Consider the following 17,224-nt stretch of genomic DNA (forward strand, 5'->3'; position numbering starts at 1 on the left):
GTGGTGGGGATGTCGTCGGGCGAGAGGAACGTGGTTGAACAGTGAGAGGGGGGTCCATAATGGAGCGCAGGTCACGGATGATATACTCGGGAGTCGGAACCACCTCGTGCCGGCGACCGGAGATGATGGCGCCAGCGGTGATGAAGTTCTCCACTTGGGCCTGTTCCCGGAAGAAGGCGAGGACGTCCGGCGAAGGCTGTCCAGAAGATCTGTCCTGTAGCCGTACAACTTCCCAGATCGAGTGGCCGTGTCCATCAACTTCATTACAAATGAACCAGTCCGTGAAGGATGTGTCCACGCCTTTGATGAGACAGGTGTGCATGGTGAGGGATGGGTGACAGCCCGTTTGATTGTCCTTGGGCCGACTGAGCTGCAGCAGAGAAGAGCGCCACCCAGCCGAAAAAAGAGCGTGGAGATGCGAAGAGGACGTGTCACCGAAGCCCCTTTCGTAGTGATGTGTGAAAGAACGCTGGACTTCCTGGTGACTTGACTTCAGTAGAACGAAGAGTATCTAGGAGTGGCTGAGGAGGATTTTAGCCCGGATCAGAAGAATGGAGAGCTGTACTGTGCTATTAGAGGAATATGCAAGTCCAGGGGTGAAACCCCACTAAACCACTCGGTCCACCTGTCCAAAACACTTTTTTAAGCGTCGAAAAGACGTCGTACTTGGATTACGGTGTACGGGCTCGTCAGACTTGACACGTACAACGTGATTTTGTATAAAATTTATCGTCAGGGAAGATGTTATATCCGTACAAGGCGTTGATCCATTTCGGGTGCCACGCAAACTTCCGAAGTTACCTAATGATTGATGCCTATCCTAGCATTTTCTCCAATCAGCTAACGTACCTAAGTACAAAATAAAATCATCCCCGGAAAGATCCGAAAAATAGTGACTCAGTGTTTCGAAATTGTACCATTCCATCTGATCGAAAATGTACTGCATGTACTTCAACAATGGATACATCAACTAGTTACAGAGAAATATAAGAGATAGTGCTTCCATTATCACATTTTCGTCTTGAGGTTTGTAGAGATATTGCGTTGTTATAAATAGCACTTTATACTTAAGAATAGGTCCCAGAGCTTAGCTAAGCCAGCTTCAAACTTATAAGAACGTGAAAGACAATGAAGCATCGATCACTTTGCAATGTAAAATTGTGTTTCTTGTAAACTGTTCCGGAGATACACCCGCCCCATTCATTTAAATTAAGCGCCTTGTGTAAGGTCACCTGTAACGTAAACATTGAAACTACTAGCAAAAGGAGTTTTGACATTTTTCGACAGATATCGCTACTATCAATTTATGTTGCGCCCTCTGGGGTGAGGTTGAACTATTAAAATTCAAGATAAATTTTGTGCGTTAAGGTTTCCTAATCTGGAATCTTTAGTGTTTGTTTTTGATATTCAAAAGTTATCAACATTGCTATCTCTTCCCGCCAACTTAAGGCGTTGGCCAATGAAAAATGTTGTACATTTATTTATCTACCTATCAAAATTTTCGGATAGTTATTAAATTTACCAATAAGAATTGGGGTTTGTAAGGTCCTTGGCCCAGAGTTTTCTGGAACTTTCCTCTCTGCTGTAAAAGCCGAGGGCTGGTGAGCCATGTTATCTTCGTGATCGTTCCAGTCTAAAGTGTGTTCGTAACCTTCGTGAGGTCCACCAGCTCAAGGTAATGGCAGATTATGATTAACATGTGGTAGTCTTTCAAAGTTAGCTCGAGGGGAATGTTTCAAATCTTTAGTAATGTAACTTTTATTTTCTCAAATGTAAATTTCAAACAAGTCGAAATAACTTAACCGAAATCAGAGAATAGAGTGTGAGGTACCCTCTTGTATTCCCTCTCAATTTGATTTTGTAACCTTTAAAATCTATCTTGTAATTTCTGTAACTTAAATATTTTTCTCCCCCTAGTCACCTCCGCAGTATAGGCTTAGCCTCTGTAACGTCGGGCCATAAACCCAAATAGGGTTTTAAGTATTTCAAGTAAATTTCAAGTAAATTTAAATTGCAAGTGTTCGCCTTCTAACATTTTGATTTTCGGCCAGTAAATTGAACCTTTTGTGTTTACCAAAGGCCATGTAGAATGGGTACTTGTTACCCCTCTTCAACTCTATTTCATTCATTTCATGTTAAGGATATCAGACTGTTGAGCAGACAGTGAATACTGTTTAATTTTGTTAAATGTAGATTGTGCCTTTGATAGGCCTGGAAAGTGTGAATTTTCGAAAACACACTCCTAAAATATAAATTTGTAGAGGAAAGAAGCTCTTCCACTGATGAAAAATTGGGAGATCTGTCTCCGTGACTGTTGGTTGAAAGGAGCAATAGCGCTCATGTAAAATGTGTAATTGGGAGCTTCAAGCTCAGCCTGTAAAATTGTTATCTGATTATTTTAGATTGTCTTTCGAGCTCACGACATAAATTTGTACCCGATTTTATTATTTTATTTGGAAAGTATAAAATTTGAAAAGAAAAACAAAAGATATAAGAAAGAAATATACGGTAACTCCAATTTTAAAGTTTTAAATTAATCTTCTGACATTTTAAATATCCACCCGGAACATAAACTAATAGAAACACATGTATTATTATTCACAATCAAATCACAGTCTAATATACACAGTCGCGAAGCTCGGCTTATTTTTTTCATCCATGCGACTGCAGCGCTCCACGTGGCCAGCAAGCTGCCGGTCTTTTGGGATGTGTAAGTTGTATACGCTTTGCGAGGTAAGCGTGAGGTAATTAAATTATAGATGATCGGTTTTCTATTAAATTGACATGGTATGTACGTAAGAAGGTGTATGTGGCTCAATAAGTTGCTCAGTTACAAGAAGACACCAGAGCTATCATTCTTTAGGCTTTCTAAAGATCCTGTACATGAAAGCCTTAATTACAGTTTACATTTTCGGATAAGAGAACAATATTGTGAAGATTCAGAAATTTAACTTCAGATAAGTAGGCATTTCGTTCATCACTGATTCAGGAATATAACTCATAGTGAAATCCATCCAATTATATGAACTTAAATAACGTTTTAACACAACCGTAACCTCTAACACGTAGTGGTGTTTTAATTTTCAATGTGTAGAAAATTGCTTGTCGCCTCCGTGTAGTGGTTAGTGTGATTAGCTACCACCACCTGGACGCCCAGGTTTGATTCCCGGCTCTACCACGAAATTTGAAAAAGTGGTACCAGGGCTGGAACGGTCCACTCATCCTCGGGAGTTTAACTGAGTAGAAGGGAGATCGATTCCCACCTCAGCCATCTTCGAAGTCGTTTTCCGTGGTTTCCCACTTGTCCAGGCAAATGCCGGGATGGTACGTAAGTTAAGGCCACGGTCGCTTCCTTCCATTTCCCTTGTCTATCCCTTCCAATCTTTCCATCCCCACAAGGCCCCTTTCAGCATAGCTGGTGAGGCCGCCTGGGCGAGGTACTGGCCCTCCTCCCCGGTTGTATCCGCCAAACCAAAGTCTCGCGCTCCAGGACACTGCCCTTGAGGCGGTACAGGTGGGATCCCTCATTCAGTCCAAAGGAAAAACCAACCCTGGAGGGTAACCGGATTAAGAAAGGAAGAAAGGCAAGTTGTCGAGGTGGTTACAGTTTATAATTTACGTGGGAAAGTGCATTCAGCTGTTGGGTAGAGAATTGTTCCGGACAGTTAGAGCTTGCTGGCCGCTACGAGAGATGGACAGCAGGCAATGGTATGTTGATAAACTGGGTTAAAAGTCAGGTTGTGAGTTTCACAAACAGGAAAAGTCCTCTGAGTTTTAATTACTGCGTTGATGGGGTGAAAGTTCCTTTTGGGGATCATTGTAGGTACCTGGGTGTTAATATACGGAAAGATCTTCATTGGGGTAATCACATAAATAGGATTGTAAATAAAGGGTACAGATCTCTGCACATGGTTGTGAGGGTGTTTAGGGGTTGTAGTAAGGATGTAAAGGAGAGGACATATAAGTCTCTGGTAAGACCCCAACTAGAGTATGGTTCCAGTGTATGGGACCCTCACCAGGATTACCTGATTCAAGAACTGGAAGAAATCCAAAGAAAAGCAGCTCGATTTTTTCTGGGTGATTTCCGACGAAAGAGTAGCGTTACAAAAGTGTTGCAAAGTTTGGGTTGGGAAGAACTGAGAGAAAGAAGAAGAGCTGCTCGACTAAGTGGTATGTTCCGAGCTGTCAGCGGAGAGATGGCGTGGAATGACATTAGTAGACGAATAAGTTTGAGTGGCGTTTATAAAAGTAGGAAAGATCACAATATGAAGATAAAGTTGGAATTCAAGAGGACACACTGGGGAAAATATTCATTTATAGGAAGGGGGGTTAGGGATTGGAATAACTTACCAAGGGTGACGTTCAATAAATTTCCAATTTCTTTGAAATCGTTTAGGAAAAGGCTAGGAAACCAACAGATAAGGAGTCTGCCACCTGGGCGACTGCCCTAAATACAGATCAGTATTCATTGATTCATTGATAGTGTCGTTCCGCCTGACAACAGGATGCCATTTCATTACTAGGGAGCTTCGCGACTGTGTATATTAGACTATGATCAAATCGGAGCTGCTTCACTCTTCCCACAGCCGGTCGCACGTAAGTGGTACTAGCATTGAAGAATGAAATATAGCAGATTTTCTAAGTTTGATCGGAATTGTACTTATATAGAAATTGTACCACTCTACCCTACATAATGATATTATGCCGATTATATTGAAGAATTCATCAAAACTGTCACACCCCAGTTCACGGAAATTTATTCCATTATTATTATTATTATTATTATTATTATTATTATTATTATTATTATTATTATTATTATTATTATTATTATTATTATTATTATTATTAATAATGAAAACGCGCACATGCCGTGCAGAATACCATTACATTGCATTTACATTACTTTCCTTTGCTATAAGCTACGATAGATTTCTGTCTATTCCTGCATTTTACAATATGGTATCTATCACAGAATTCCAAGCACAACTCACACACACATTCGTCATTTGGTTCGTGAAACAATTTGTTGCAGCACACCTTGTGGTGGAAACCATGGATCGCCAATCTCGTTGTCACGTGTCGCGTATCATGATTAGCTTCCATCCAGGTCCTGTCTTGCATAGCAGATGTTGCATAGGTCCTCCGGCATGTTGATCATGTAGATCTTGTATAAGCTGTTTGAAGCTGGTACTGGCTGGAAGTATGAGCTCGCATCTCAGATCCTCTATTAAGAAGGTCTCAATGGTAAGCTCATACACTAGCCTCGATCTTGCATTCTGCGTGACTCCTAAAATTCTCTTCAGGTATCTAGCCTTTACTCGCTCCAATTCCTCCAGCTGTTTGTACGTGAGGTATTCTCCCACTAATTCTAGGCCATACGTCAGAACAGGTAGTATCTTTAACCTAAACAAGTCCATAGCTGTGCTGATCGATAGTTGTGTGATGTTCCTGATTTCATTCATAGCCCTAGTGGCTGCCACTGCTCTAGATCTTATATGTAATCTGAAACACTTTCCCGTTGTTTGAATTGTGATACCTAGATATTTAAAATTGTTAGCCCTCTTGAGTAGTTTGCCATTGCATTTGACGTTCTCTGCTTCAGTGAGTCTTCCTCCTTTCCTAAATACTACCAATTCCATCTTCTCTTCGTTTATCTGGATGTCGTTTCTCTCCGCCCATTCACATAGTGTGTTTAGCGACTTGCAGTTTATCAATATCTGTCGCTGAGATGACCATTGTCTGTAAGTTAGTTCGCGGGACATCGAAGCGTGGAGAGTTGGATAGCGTATCCAAGCCACCCGAGCAGGCAGAAAGGGGAGATACTACGTCATGAACTCAGGGGCGGTGCGTGGTATTGTTGCAGGGTTGTACAAGTCCCAATAATTTTACACTTCATTTATCGTCTTTACTTCAATTGTTTTAGTTTAATAAACCTAACATACAGGGGCGGCCGTACCTTATGTGCTGAAGTGCTGCAGCACATTGTCTATTTGAAAAATAAATGTCTTTAATAATATTATCTACAATCAAATACAATGCAATGAAAACGACGCCAGCCAAATAATAACAAATCATTCAACTCTCCTCACAACCACGTTTGTCGTGCGCTCCATGACGGGTGCTGGCTGTGCAGATCACAGCTCAGCGTGGCTCAGCGAGAATTTCTAAGCCTTTTGCCACAAAGCAGGAACTCCGCCTTTTGCGCATGCGTGCCTAACTTCTTCGATAGGCTGTGGAAAGAACAGCCAAGACATCACTTGACAGCGAGTCTTCGTTCGGCCACAGAGAGGCATTGCCTTTTGGACATTTATATTCCTAAAATGTGGTGTAAATGGTGTAATGGACAGCTGATCTAAAATTCTAGTCCATAAACATTCCTACCTTCTGAGATGAACTTTTGCATCGCGTCTGTTAGTGCTGGGGACTTGGCGGCTTGATCCTTATCCTATCCCATTCCTCCGTTTCTTATTTCCTTATTCTATCCTTTATCTTCTACCTATCTTTATTTCTTTTCTTATCCCATCTATCTGTTAATTTTGCGTAAAATTGGTGCGTGCTCAAAAGATGTGGTCTGCTAATTTAATTTGTATGTTCATCGGTTAGCTTCTATTTTATTATCGCTTCTGCGATGCGTGTGTGTTTTAATCCCTTATGGGATCATTTGTTAGAATTTGTATTTTTTTTTCTAATCTACCAAAAGGATCACTCCCTGAAACTGGAGATTGGTTTATTTCAATTCTGAATCTCTAGAATTGTTTGGCATGAGGTTACATTACAATGTCCTATTGTAAACATTGTATCAATTTGTGAGCTTATCTTGCAAGTGTATGACACTACCAACTTTGTATTCTACTGGCACGAGCCTGAAACTTTATTTGATGTACCTCCCTTTTAGCGTATTGTGTAATATAATGCAAAGAAACTGATTTCAGAATCTATGGGTTTCCCCCCCCCCATTCTTTTTCTTTTTCCCCTGATTGAAGTGTCGGAACATATGTCCAAAGATTGTAGTGATTGGTGCTTAGGAATTCGATTATGACGATGTAATTAAAATTTGTATCACCTACGTGTCTTAAAATCAAACTTAACGCTTTTATTACGCCATATGCTGGTTCATACTATTTGTTCTGATGTAAATATAATTTGTTACCCCTTTGAGATTGGTAAAATATATTTGTTATTTTCAAACTTGTTTTCCAAAATTCTCTTTCACGAGTTCCTTTCCCCTATTACTTCTGTTTTCACGTGTACCTACCACGGCAATTCTCTTGGGTAGCGGCCCTTTAACTTGTTTATGCACATGTATGGAGCTCTAAATTGCACTGTTTACGGTAATGTTGACACGATGTATTGAACTGTTATATTCTCATGTTGCACGCTTCTCGGCACTCTGCGCGGTTGTGTACTGTCAGTTCTGAGTACTTTGGTATCTTGTTGTCTAGTATCCCGATCAAGGGCACTCTCTTAAAAGCAAATCTCAATTACAACGCTATTTCTAGCAAGTTGATAGTAAGCAAAGACACTACCAAGTACAAAGATCGTAACAACTTTGCCGCATTACTTCATCCGTAGTACTCTATAGAAAGGAAGGGGGGCTCAATTTTGAGTTGGGGAAAGTACCCTAAGATGCGCCATTTTAAAACTGAGATGATAAAAGGAACCAGAGACCCTTACCAAGTATCATTCTACTTGTGTATCGCGGGCGTGAAAGACGTTCGTGAGTGTTCCGGGTACGCTTCCTTTGTTAAAGTGAATTTCTGTGAACTGTTAACTAATATAAAACCGTATCTAATGACAGATATTATTGAAATAGTAATCGTAAAAGAAGCCCGAATGCGGGAAATAGATATTTGAGAAACTTTCGGAGAGGACAAGTCCTTCTTCCTATTATTAGTAGTCGGAGACGAACGAAATAGGAAATCTCGTGTAATACGGGGTAAAGTAACCTGACATGAGACCCAGTGAAACGTGTACGTATATAGAGGGTGAACTGAAATTCGCGCACTCGGCGTCGCAGGGCGACTCCTCATATGCCAGCAATAAAAAAAAAAAAAGTCTCTCACAAAAGTTCGTCCTGCGAGTATATTCTTCCTTTCTTAATCTGCTTACCCTCCAGGGTAGGTTTTCCCCGCGGACTCAGCGAGGGATCCCACCTCTACCGCTTCAAGGACAGTGTCCTGGAGCTTCAGACTCCGGGTCGGGGATACAACTGGGGAGGATGGCCAGTACCTCGCCCAGGCCGCCTCAACTGCTATGCTGAACAGGGGCCTTGTGGGGGATGGGAAGATTGGAAGGGATAGACAAGGAAGAGGGAAGGAAGCGGCCGTGGCCTTAAGTTAGGTACCATCCCAGCATTTTCCTGGAGGAGAAGTGGGAAACCACGGAAAACCACTTTGAGGATGGCTGAGGTGGGAACCGAACCCATCTCTACTCAGTTGATCTCCCGATGCTGAGTGGACCCCGTTCCAGCCCTCGTACCACTTTTCAAATTTCGTGGCAGAGCCGGTAATCGAACCTGGGCCTCCGAGGGTGGCAGCTAGTCACACTAACCACTACACCACGGAGGCGTACCCTGCAAGTATATCCGGCAGAAAAAGGACATTGATGAGTGGCAATCTGGCAACACTGTAACCATATGTAGGGTAACAACCTCTGTCAGCACATATTAAAGTAGAACGCAGCCCGGAAGGCGGTTTGAAGAGGGTTGCGCAGTAACATTCGCGTGCTTTGTAGCATGCCGTGTTTTCTGCTGAGCCAATAGAATCATTTCAGTAAGAGGTGCCTGTTTGTGCGGGTCACAAGTGAATATTTCGAGTTTTATTTGTAAATATCATAATCAACGAATTTAGGGAACTATTTGCGTGTGTACGATAGATCCAGGAAGAGCAAAAAGACAAGTATTCCGTCGACAGGCAAGGAAATAGTATTTAAAGTGTATTTGTATTTTGTAAGCATGCAGCAGCAGGCGTTCATAGGCGAAGAAGGTGAGGAACGCCATGTTGCCACGCTTCAAAAGAAGACAGCACTCGCGTGTGGTATCGGCCTGTGAACAGTACAGAGGATAAAACAAGCTTCGGAAATAAAAATAATGCGGTGTTCAGGTCACCAGAGAAGAACCCTTAGAGGAAGAAGCCAGTGACGGTCCTCGATGATTTCAATAAAAATGTTCTGCGTACAACAATATTTGATATGTATAAAAACGGTGAATATCCTACGGCATTGAAACTGGACTGTCCATTTATCTTCCTTAATATCTCGAAAATTTTCCTCAACACTTTCGCGGGGTTTGATGTTAAAAATTAATTTGGACTTTTAGGAAACTTCTAAGCCCACGAAAAATATAGGTCATCGCTTTGGAATTTAAGATATAACTGGATGAAAAATGTACATGCTGTTATGCTCTCTGCCCTTCGCCTTTCGTTTCTCTCACCTTACATGTACCTTCCTTAATATCTCGAAAATTTTCCTCAACACTTTCTCGGGGTTTGATGTTCAAAATTAATTTGGACTTTCAGGAAACTTTTAAGCCCACAAAAATATAGGTCATCGCTTTGGAATTAAAGATATAACTGGATGAAAAAATGTTCACATATACATGCTGCTATGAGTACCCAAATTGGCATCACCGCACCTCATACTCTGCGCAACGAAACCGCCTTCCGGGCTGCATTCTACTCTAGTCGTGCTGTACAGTTAGTGCAGTGGATAGAGTTTTGGGTTAGCATGCAGGAGTTCGAGGGGTCGATTCTGGGTTGAAGCGTACGTTTTTTATTTCGTAAATATAGTCCAGGTCCGCCTCTGTGGTGTAGTGGTTAGTGTGATTAGCTGCCACCCCCGGAGGCCCGGGTTCCATTCCCGGCTCTGCCACGAAATTTTAAAAGTGGTACGAGGCTGCTGGAACGGGTTCCACGCAGCCTCGGGAGGTCAACTGAGTAGGGGTGGGTTCGATTCCCACTTCATCCATCCTGGAAGTGGTTTTCCGTGGTTTCCCACTTCTCCTCCAGGCAAATGCCGGGATGGTACCTAACTTAAGGCTATGGCCGCTTCCTTCCCTCTTCCTTGCCTATCCTTTCCAATCTTCCCATCCCCACCAAGGTCCCTGTTCAGCATAGCAGGTGAGGACGCCTGGATGAAGTACTAGTCATTCTCCCCATTTGTATCCCCAGACCCAATGTCTCACGCTCCAGGACACTGCCCGTGAGGCGGTAGAGGTGGGATCCCTCGCTGAGTCCGAGGAAAAAAGCCAACCCTGGAGGGTAAGCAGATTAAGAAAGAAAGAAATGTAGTCCAGGTGGTATGCTATCTGACATCTTACCGTCAACAGCGAATAAATTCACGCCCACGACGTGGAAAGGGCGTCATTCAAAGCTGACCAATGGAAACGACTGTTCGTCCATTTCTAGGATCGTAGTATGTAAGTGCAAATGGTATCTTTCTTTTCTTGCTAGTGGTTTTACGTCGCCCCGACACAGATAGGTCTTATGGCGACGATGGGATAGGAAAGGCCTAGGAGTTGGAAGGAAGCGGCCGTGGCCTTAATTAAGGTACATCCCCAGCATTTGCCTGGTGTGAAAATAGGAAACAACGGAAAAACATCTTCAGGGCTGCCGACAGTGGGATTCGAATCCTTTATCTCCCGGATGCAACCTAACAGCCGCGCGCCTCTGACCGCACAGGCAACTCGCCCGGTCAAATAGTTTCCAGAGGACCCGCTGTTCCATAAGGAACAGTTCTGTAAGACGGCTTCTGGTCAATGATTTTTGGGTATAAAACTGTTCCATATGTACCATTGAGTTAACTATGGTTATGATTATTTGATAATTCTCACCTGAATATTTGTTCACGCAAGTAACTAATTCCTTGCCACATTCATCCACAAACTCGAACATCCTCTTCAGCTTCCCTGAAGTGAAGGTTGGGCTTAGCTTCATTCTGAGGTGCCTCCAACGATTCCCGTTGATAGAGAATAGCGCCCTGCCAACCAAGGGATCTGAGTCTTTGTCAATAGAGAAGTTCCTGTCCATGAAGTAGTTGAAATCTTTCACCAACACACTCTTGACCACATCCAAATCTCGAATCACCAACATTGGCTGGTCAAAAGCGAAGACTCCAATGAAGGGTTTTCCCTTGCCTTTCTCATACGCATCTTGGATTACTTGCCCAATATTTTTCTTAGCCAACACTGTATCCTTGAAATTTCCGACAAAGGGCAAGGGCTTTAGGAAGGGAATGCCCTTCTTTTCCCATTTTCTGTAGTTTCGAGTGAAGAAAGTATAGGCTACGCCGAAAACTGCCAGAAGGATAACTCCGAGATCTATAGTCCAGGAATTGCTCAGAAGGGCCATCTTTATCTGAAATGTTAAGGACAAAGATTAATTACCCAATAATGTTCATTACGCTGCTTTAATATTACATGAGATACCATTAACAATTGATCTAGGCCTACATCGCTGCACAAATAGTCACGAGAAGATATATATTTTTATTTGGAGGCTGATGATGGTGACGATGATCTCTTTTAATAAATAATAATAATAATAATAATAATAATAATAATAATAATAATAATAATAATAATAATAATAATAATAATAATAATAATATACGCCTCTTTAACACTCTTTCACTTCAAAATACCCGACAAATACTTTGGAATACTCCTACACCATCAGAACACGCTGCTGTGACAGCAAGTAGTAGGTAATTGTCAGAAATGACATCTTATGGAAGTTAAGAGACACAAACTAGGGCGTTACCACAAGCCTTTAAGGCCACAGCCCCAGAGATCTGCTATCTTGTTGCAGAATACGCCTGTACCGTATGGTATAAATCTTCTCATGGTAGACATATGGACTCGGCTAAGAATAAAACATGCGGGACGATCACAGGCTGTTTAACCAACTCCTGTGCAGCGGATGAACTGTCTTGCTGTCATTACACCTACAACCTTTCGTTGAGAATTGTTGCTGTTGACCACGAACATCTTAAGGATGACAACAACGAAGATGACACTTACTGTATGACTAACCGCTTCACTTTAGGCTAAAACCTGTAAAAATTTCCCTCGTTATCTACTTACTTCTAAGCTTATTATTATTATTATCTACAATTTACTATTTCTAAGTTCTTGGAAGGCTCGAAGGTAACACTTCTCTTGTCTAGAGGGAATCACGTCAACTATGAAGAAGACTTGATTGTATCTGGAGGTCACTTAACATTTTAAGAACTGGTGTTAGCAGATTCAAATCTACTCATAAAGTAGAGGCAGGAAGACGATTTTATGTTTATACTAGCAAATGTACCCGTGCTTCGCTACGGTATTCTACACTGACTTAGCAAATGTCATGGGATAGTCACCTAATAGCGTGTGGGGCCTCCTCTGGCCCTGCGAACTGCAGGGAGACGCCCTGGAAGTGAGTCGACAAGTCCCTGGTAGTCCTCTGGACGCAGCTGACACCAAATCGTTTGCAGAGCAGCCACCAATGCTGGTCTGTTCGTGGGTGCAGGATCCATAGCACGGAGCCTGTGTTCCAGGACATCCCAGATATGCTCGATAGGGTTCATATCGAGGCTCCTGGGTGGCCGTGGCAGTCGTTGGATCTGCGCTGCATGTTCCTGGAACCATTCCCGGGCGACGTGGGAGCGATGTGGCGGCGCGTTATCATCTTGAAACACCGCAGAACCGTCTGGGCCAAAAATGGGTGGAGATGGTCTCCGAGCAGCTCAACATACCGCGTACCATTCAAAGTCTCTTCCAGAACAAATAGGGGCCCCATTCCATACCAGGAAAATGCACCCCAGACCATAACAGAGACACCAGCGCTCTGGATCACACCTTCGAGGCAGGCGGGATCCATCGCTTCATGTGGTCTGCGCCATACACGGTGCCTCCCATCGGCATGGTGCAGTTGAAATTGTGATTCGTCCGACCATATCACGTTACGCCATTGTTCCAGTGTCCATCCCTGGTGACTGGCGACAAATGCGCGATGTTGTGCCCGATTACATTGGGTTAACAGTGGTACCCATGTGCGGCGCCGGCTCCCATACCCCATAGAACCCATCTTCCTACGGATTGTCCACTGGGAGACCTGTCTAGCACGGCCTGTGTTGAATTGAGCCGTGATTTGTTACACGGTTGCCCGTCTGTCACTATTGACAATCCGTCTCAGATGTCGCCGGTCACGGTTATCGAGGGTGGCTGGAGGGCCGGTCGTTCATCTGTTGTAGACGGTGACACCCGCATTCAACCATTCACGATACACCCTGGACACGGTTGATCATGTGAAGCCGAATTCCCGCACCACTTCCGAAATCGCACTTCCCATCCGTCGGGCACCGACCACCATACCCCTTTCGAACGGTGTCAGCTCACGACGACGTTCCATGTTACACCTGTCACATGCAAAGCCACTGCTCACAAGGTCTCCTATACAACTGCCGCTGGCACAGGGGGCGTGTGGTGCGCAGACAACACACCTGCGCATCAGTGCTCCACTATCCCATGGCATTTGCTCAGTCAGTGTACATTGTAGGCCTATGCGAATTTCTCCGTACAGTTCTCTAAAGGCAGTGTCTCTTAGCGGTATCGGAGAAAAAAAACAGGCAGGACACCTTACATTGTTTCCGATGTAAGGTAGGCATTGGGGAAGTTTTGTTGATAATGGCAGACCACATTTCCTACTGTCAATCACAATCGAGTTCCAGAGTTCCTACTATAATGGCAGGCTCACTTTAGCAACTGCCATTCACAGTAGAGATGGAGAGTTTTCATTATAAAGACAGGCCCTTTTCCTAATACCAGACACAACCGAGCTGAAGAGATTTTATTATAATCGAGAAATGGTGCGCTATCTAACGTATCAACAATCGAGACACGACAATAAGTCATAAGATCTCTCCAAATTGAAAAGCGATTGTGCTATCTGTTTTGTAATACGACTTACCGTTTAGCCACCAACTGCCCATAAACGAAGGTCTGCACCGTCATTAAAATGCATCCATATTTCGATATTTTCCGGGGCTAAAAGTTATACACTTAAACAGCTTGGAATTTTTCCTCAAAGAGAAGAGTGTCCAGGTTTCGGGGTTAGCACTCGCATACATACGAAGTAATAATAATAATGGCGTGTGGCCTCCGAAGAGGCCGGGTGCAGGTCTTTCGAGTTGACGCCGTATAGGCGACCTGCGTGTCTATGAGAATGGGGCCCTACCTGTGATAAATTCTAATGCTGAAGACGGCACACACACCCAGCCCCCGAGCCACTGGAATTAACCAATGAAGGTTAAAATCACTGACCCGGCCGAGAATCGAACCCGAGACACTCTGGACCAAAGGCCAGCACGCTAACCATTTGGCCATGGAGCCGGACTACATACGGAGTAATTAAGGAAGAAACTAATACAGTTAAGGCATTTGAAAATAATATAAAATAGGATTATAACTGAATAGAGCCGTATAGGACAATGACTAATTGGCTGAATGGTCAGCGTACTGGCCTTCGGTTCAGAGGGTCCCGGGTTCGATTCCCGGCCGGGTCGGGGATTTTAATCGCTTCCTATTAATTCTTCTGGTTCGGGGACTAATAAGTCCCAACACTCTCCTCATCATATTCAGACAAAATAGCACACTACCAACCACCACAGAAATACGCAATAGTGATTACATCCTTCCATATAGCGTTGGCGTCAGGAAGGGCATCCGGCCGTAAAACAGAGCCAAATCCACACGTGCGACGCAGTCCGCACCCGCGACACCACAGGTGTGGGAAAAAGTGGCAGGAGAAGAAGAAGAGCCGTATAGGACTACTATGTAAATACCAAGTGGATGTATTGGAAAATAAAATGTCCCTCGATAAATTGTGATGGTATGAGGTACGGATATAAGAAGACGGTAACAGAGGAGAAATTTAGGCGCAGGGACTCTTAGGTAAAGAAATAAGGTGACGTATGGTGTTATTACTTAGCCTAAAGAGGCAAGGCAGAGGTAAGAAATTAAAGCGTAAAACAGAAGTAGAATAGAAATACGGTAAGAATTATAGCAAATGCCAGAAAACACTTTACGGTGTGAAATAATGGACTACACTCCACGGTAATGTTCAAATATTAACAGCACCCCTTAGTGCTATTCGAGGACGATTGTAACCTCCCACGTTATTTCGCCGATATCCCGCAGAATGGCCGATTGACGCCTCATTTTGTCGCATCACGTTACACAAATTTTCGGATGACCTCCAGCCATCTATACTGTATATATAAAAATCAAAACCCTGTCTTCATTTACAGCGATATTGAGAAAACCACGAGGTTTCAATAATTGGAATTGGTATCAGTTATAGTTTGGTACATGGTCCTTACAAGAAAAATACAATAAACCTCTCACGCTACGATGTATGCACCTTTCTTAAAAGAAAAATACGTTTCTGTAAGCGATGTCGTTGTCGCATATTCGGCATGATGACGTAGATAGACAGCTATATCTATCGGCATGATGTCGAACTGCGTACATCCTGCCTTCTCGTGTCTTCCACAGATATTACGAGTATATTTGAGACTTAAACTGGCATCGGTTATGGGTTACAAGAACAATGGGATGATCACCGTCATACTAAGTTAACTGTTCAGTGAAAAATACTGATTTATCTTTCAGTGAAATGAATGAATCATCTTTCCATTCTGGGTTTATCTCTACCGATAAGCACAAAACAGAGCTCTCTACCTGATTGGCACGGTCGTTAACGCGTGAAGAGTATTTGGTCTGTCACCGTGGTTAGCAGGTTCGAGTCCCGTTCTTTGAAAATACTTTTAGCATCAGAATGCTGGCCGGCAGCGTAGGGCAGGTGGTGTTTTATAATAAAATTACTAATCACCACAATACGTTCCAAAAGCCTCGATTAAATTCCAAACCTCTCCGCAGTGTCTGTCCGCCTCTGTGTTGTAGTGGTTAGCGTGATTAGCTGCCACACGCGGAGGCCGGGGTTTGGTTCCCGGCTCCGTCATGAAAATTTGAAAAGTGGTACGAGGGCTGGAATTTGATGCACACAGCCTCGCGAGGTCAACTGATTAGAGGTGCTTTTGATTCCCACCTCAGCCATCCTCGAAGTGGTTTTCCGTGGTTTCCCACTTCTCCTCCAGGCAAATGCCGCATGGTACCTATGGCCGCTTCTTTCCCTTTTCCTTGTCTGTCCCTTCCAATCTTCTCATCCCTCCACAAGGCCCCTGTTCAGTATAGCAGGTGAGGCAGCCTGGGCGAGGTAATGGTCCTCCTCCCCAGTTGTATCCCCGACCCAATGTCTCAAGTTCCAGGACACTGTCCATGAGGCGGTAGAAGTGGGATCCCTCGCCGTATCCGAGGGAAAAACTGACCCTGGAGGGTAATGTATTAAGAAAGAAAAGAAAGACCTCTCCGCAGTGCTCATATGCAAAGGACGCTCTCAGATGATTCAGCCGTTTTACACTCGTACCAAACATGCTGTCTTGTTTGTTGCGAATATCGCCCAAGGGTATCAACAGTGACGCATTTATTTTATTTTTTCTTATAATCAAGGTCAACTCAGCAGCAGAGTGCGTCAGAACAGAGTGACTTAAATTCTCGCCGTCAAAGAGGTGCGTGCACCATGCTTTTCCTAACTACAACCTTAGCTAACTGCTTCCGTGCATTGTCAAGGAGGAAAGGAACTTAGAAAACAACAGGAATACCAGCTTTTGGCTCCGGGGAGGCCTGGTGCAGGTCCTTTTCTAGTAGACGGTCTGCATGCCTTGTAGCAGCGACCGGGAATTAGAAATAGGGAGACAAAAACATATACAGATTAACATAAAGTGCCCGCGTTTGTGGGACGTAGCGGGCAGGGGGTGGGGTTGGGGATATATACATCAAAACTGAAAGGGGGAAAAAAAAAGGCTACGAAAGTAGTATAATTGGGTGGTTCTGCCGCCTCCTCCGCCGCCCGCGGCGCGGGGAATTTGAATTCTGGCGGGAAATTTGAATTTGTAAACAAAGCCACGTGCTTTTTGACAGCTGTCATCGACAACAACGCATCGCTAACCTCACTGCTGCCATCTTGACGGACCTAAACCTCACTAGTGCCAACTTAACCTAACTAGCGTGAGGTAAACAAAGCCACGTGTTTTTTGACAGCCACGTGCTTTTTGTCAGACAACAACGCATCGCTAACCTCAGTACTGCCATCTTGACGGGCCTAAACCTCAGTAGTGCCAACTT

General features: G+C 43.7%; 1 protein-coding gene across 1 annotated transcript in view; it reads right to left on the reverse strand.

Annotated features, from left to right (window-relative positions):
• Positions 1–17,224, reverse strand: part of LOC136876514 (cytochrome P450 6j1) — a 96,225-nt gene that overhangs the window by 37,589 nt on the left and 41,412 nt on the right. The window contains exon 2 of the mRNA XM_067150528.2: positions 10,832–11,354. Within this exon, the coding sequence (XP_067006629.2) occupies positions 10,832–11,348 (517 nt within the window). The 5' untranslated portion in view covers positions 11,349–11,354. The remainder of the gene's footprint in view (positions 1–10,831; positions 11,355–17,224) is intronic.

Source organism: Anabrus simplex, chromosome 6 (assembly GCF_040414725.1).
Source record: "Anabrus simplex isolate iqAnaSimp1 chromosome 6, ASM4041472v1, whole genome shotgun sequence".
Taxonomy (NCBI): domain Eukaryota; kingdom Metazoa; phylum Arthropoda; class Insecta; order Orthoptera; family Tettigoniidae; genus Anabrus; species Anabrus simplex.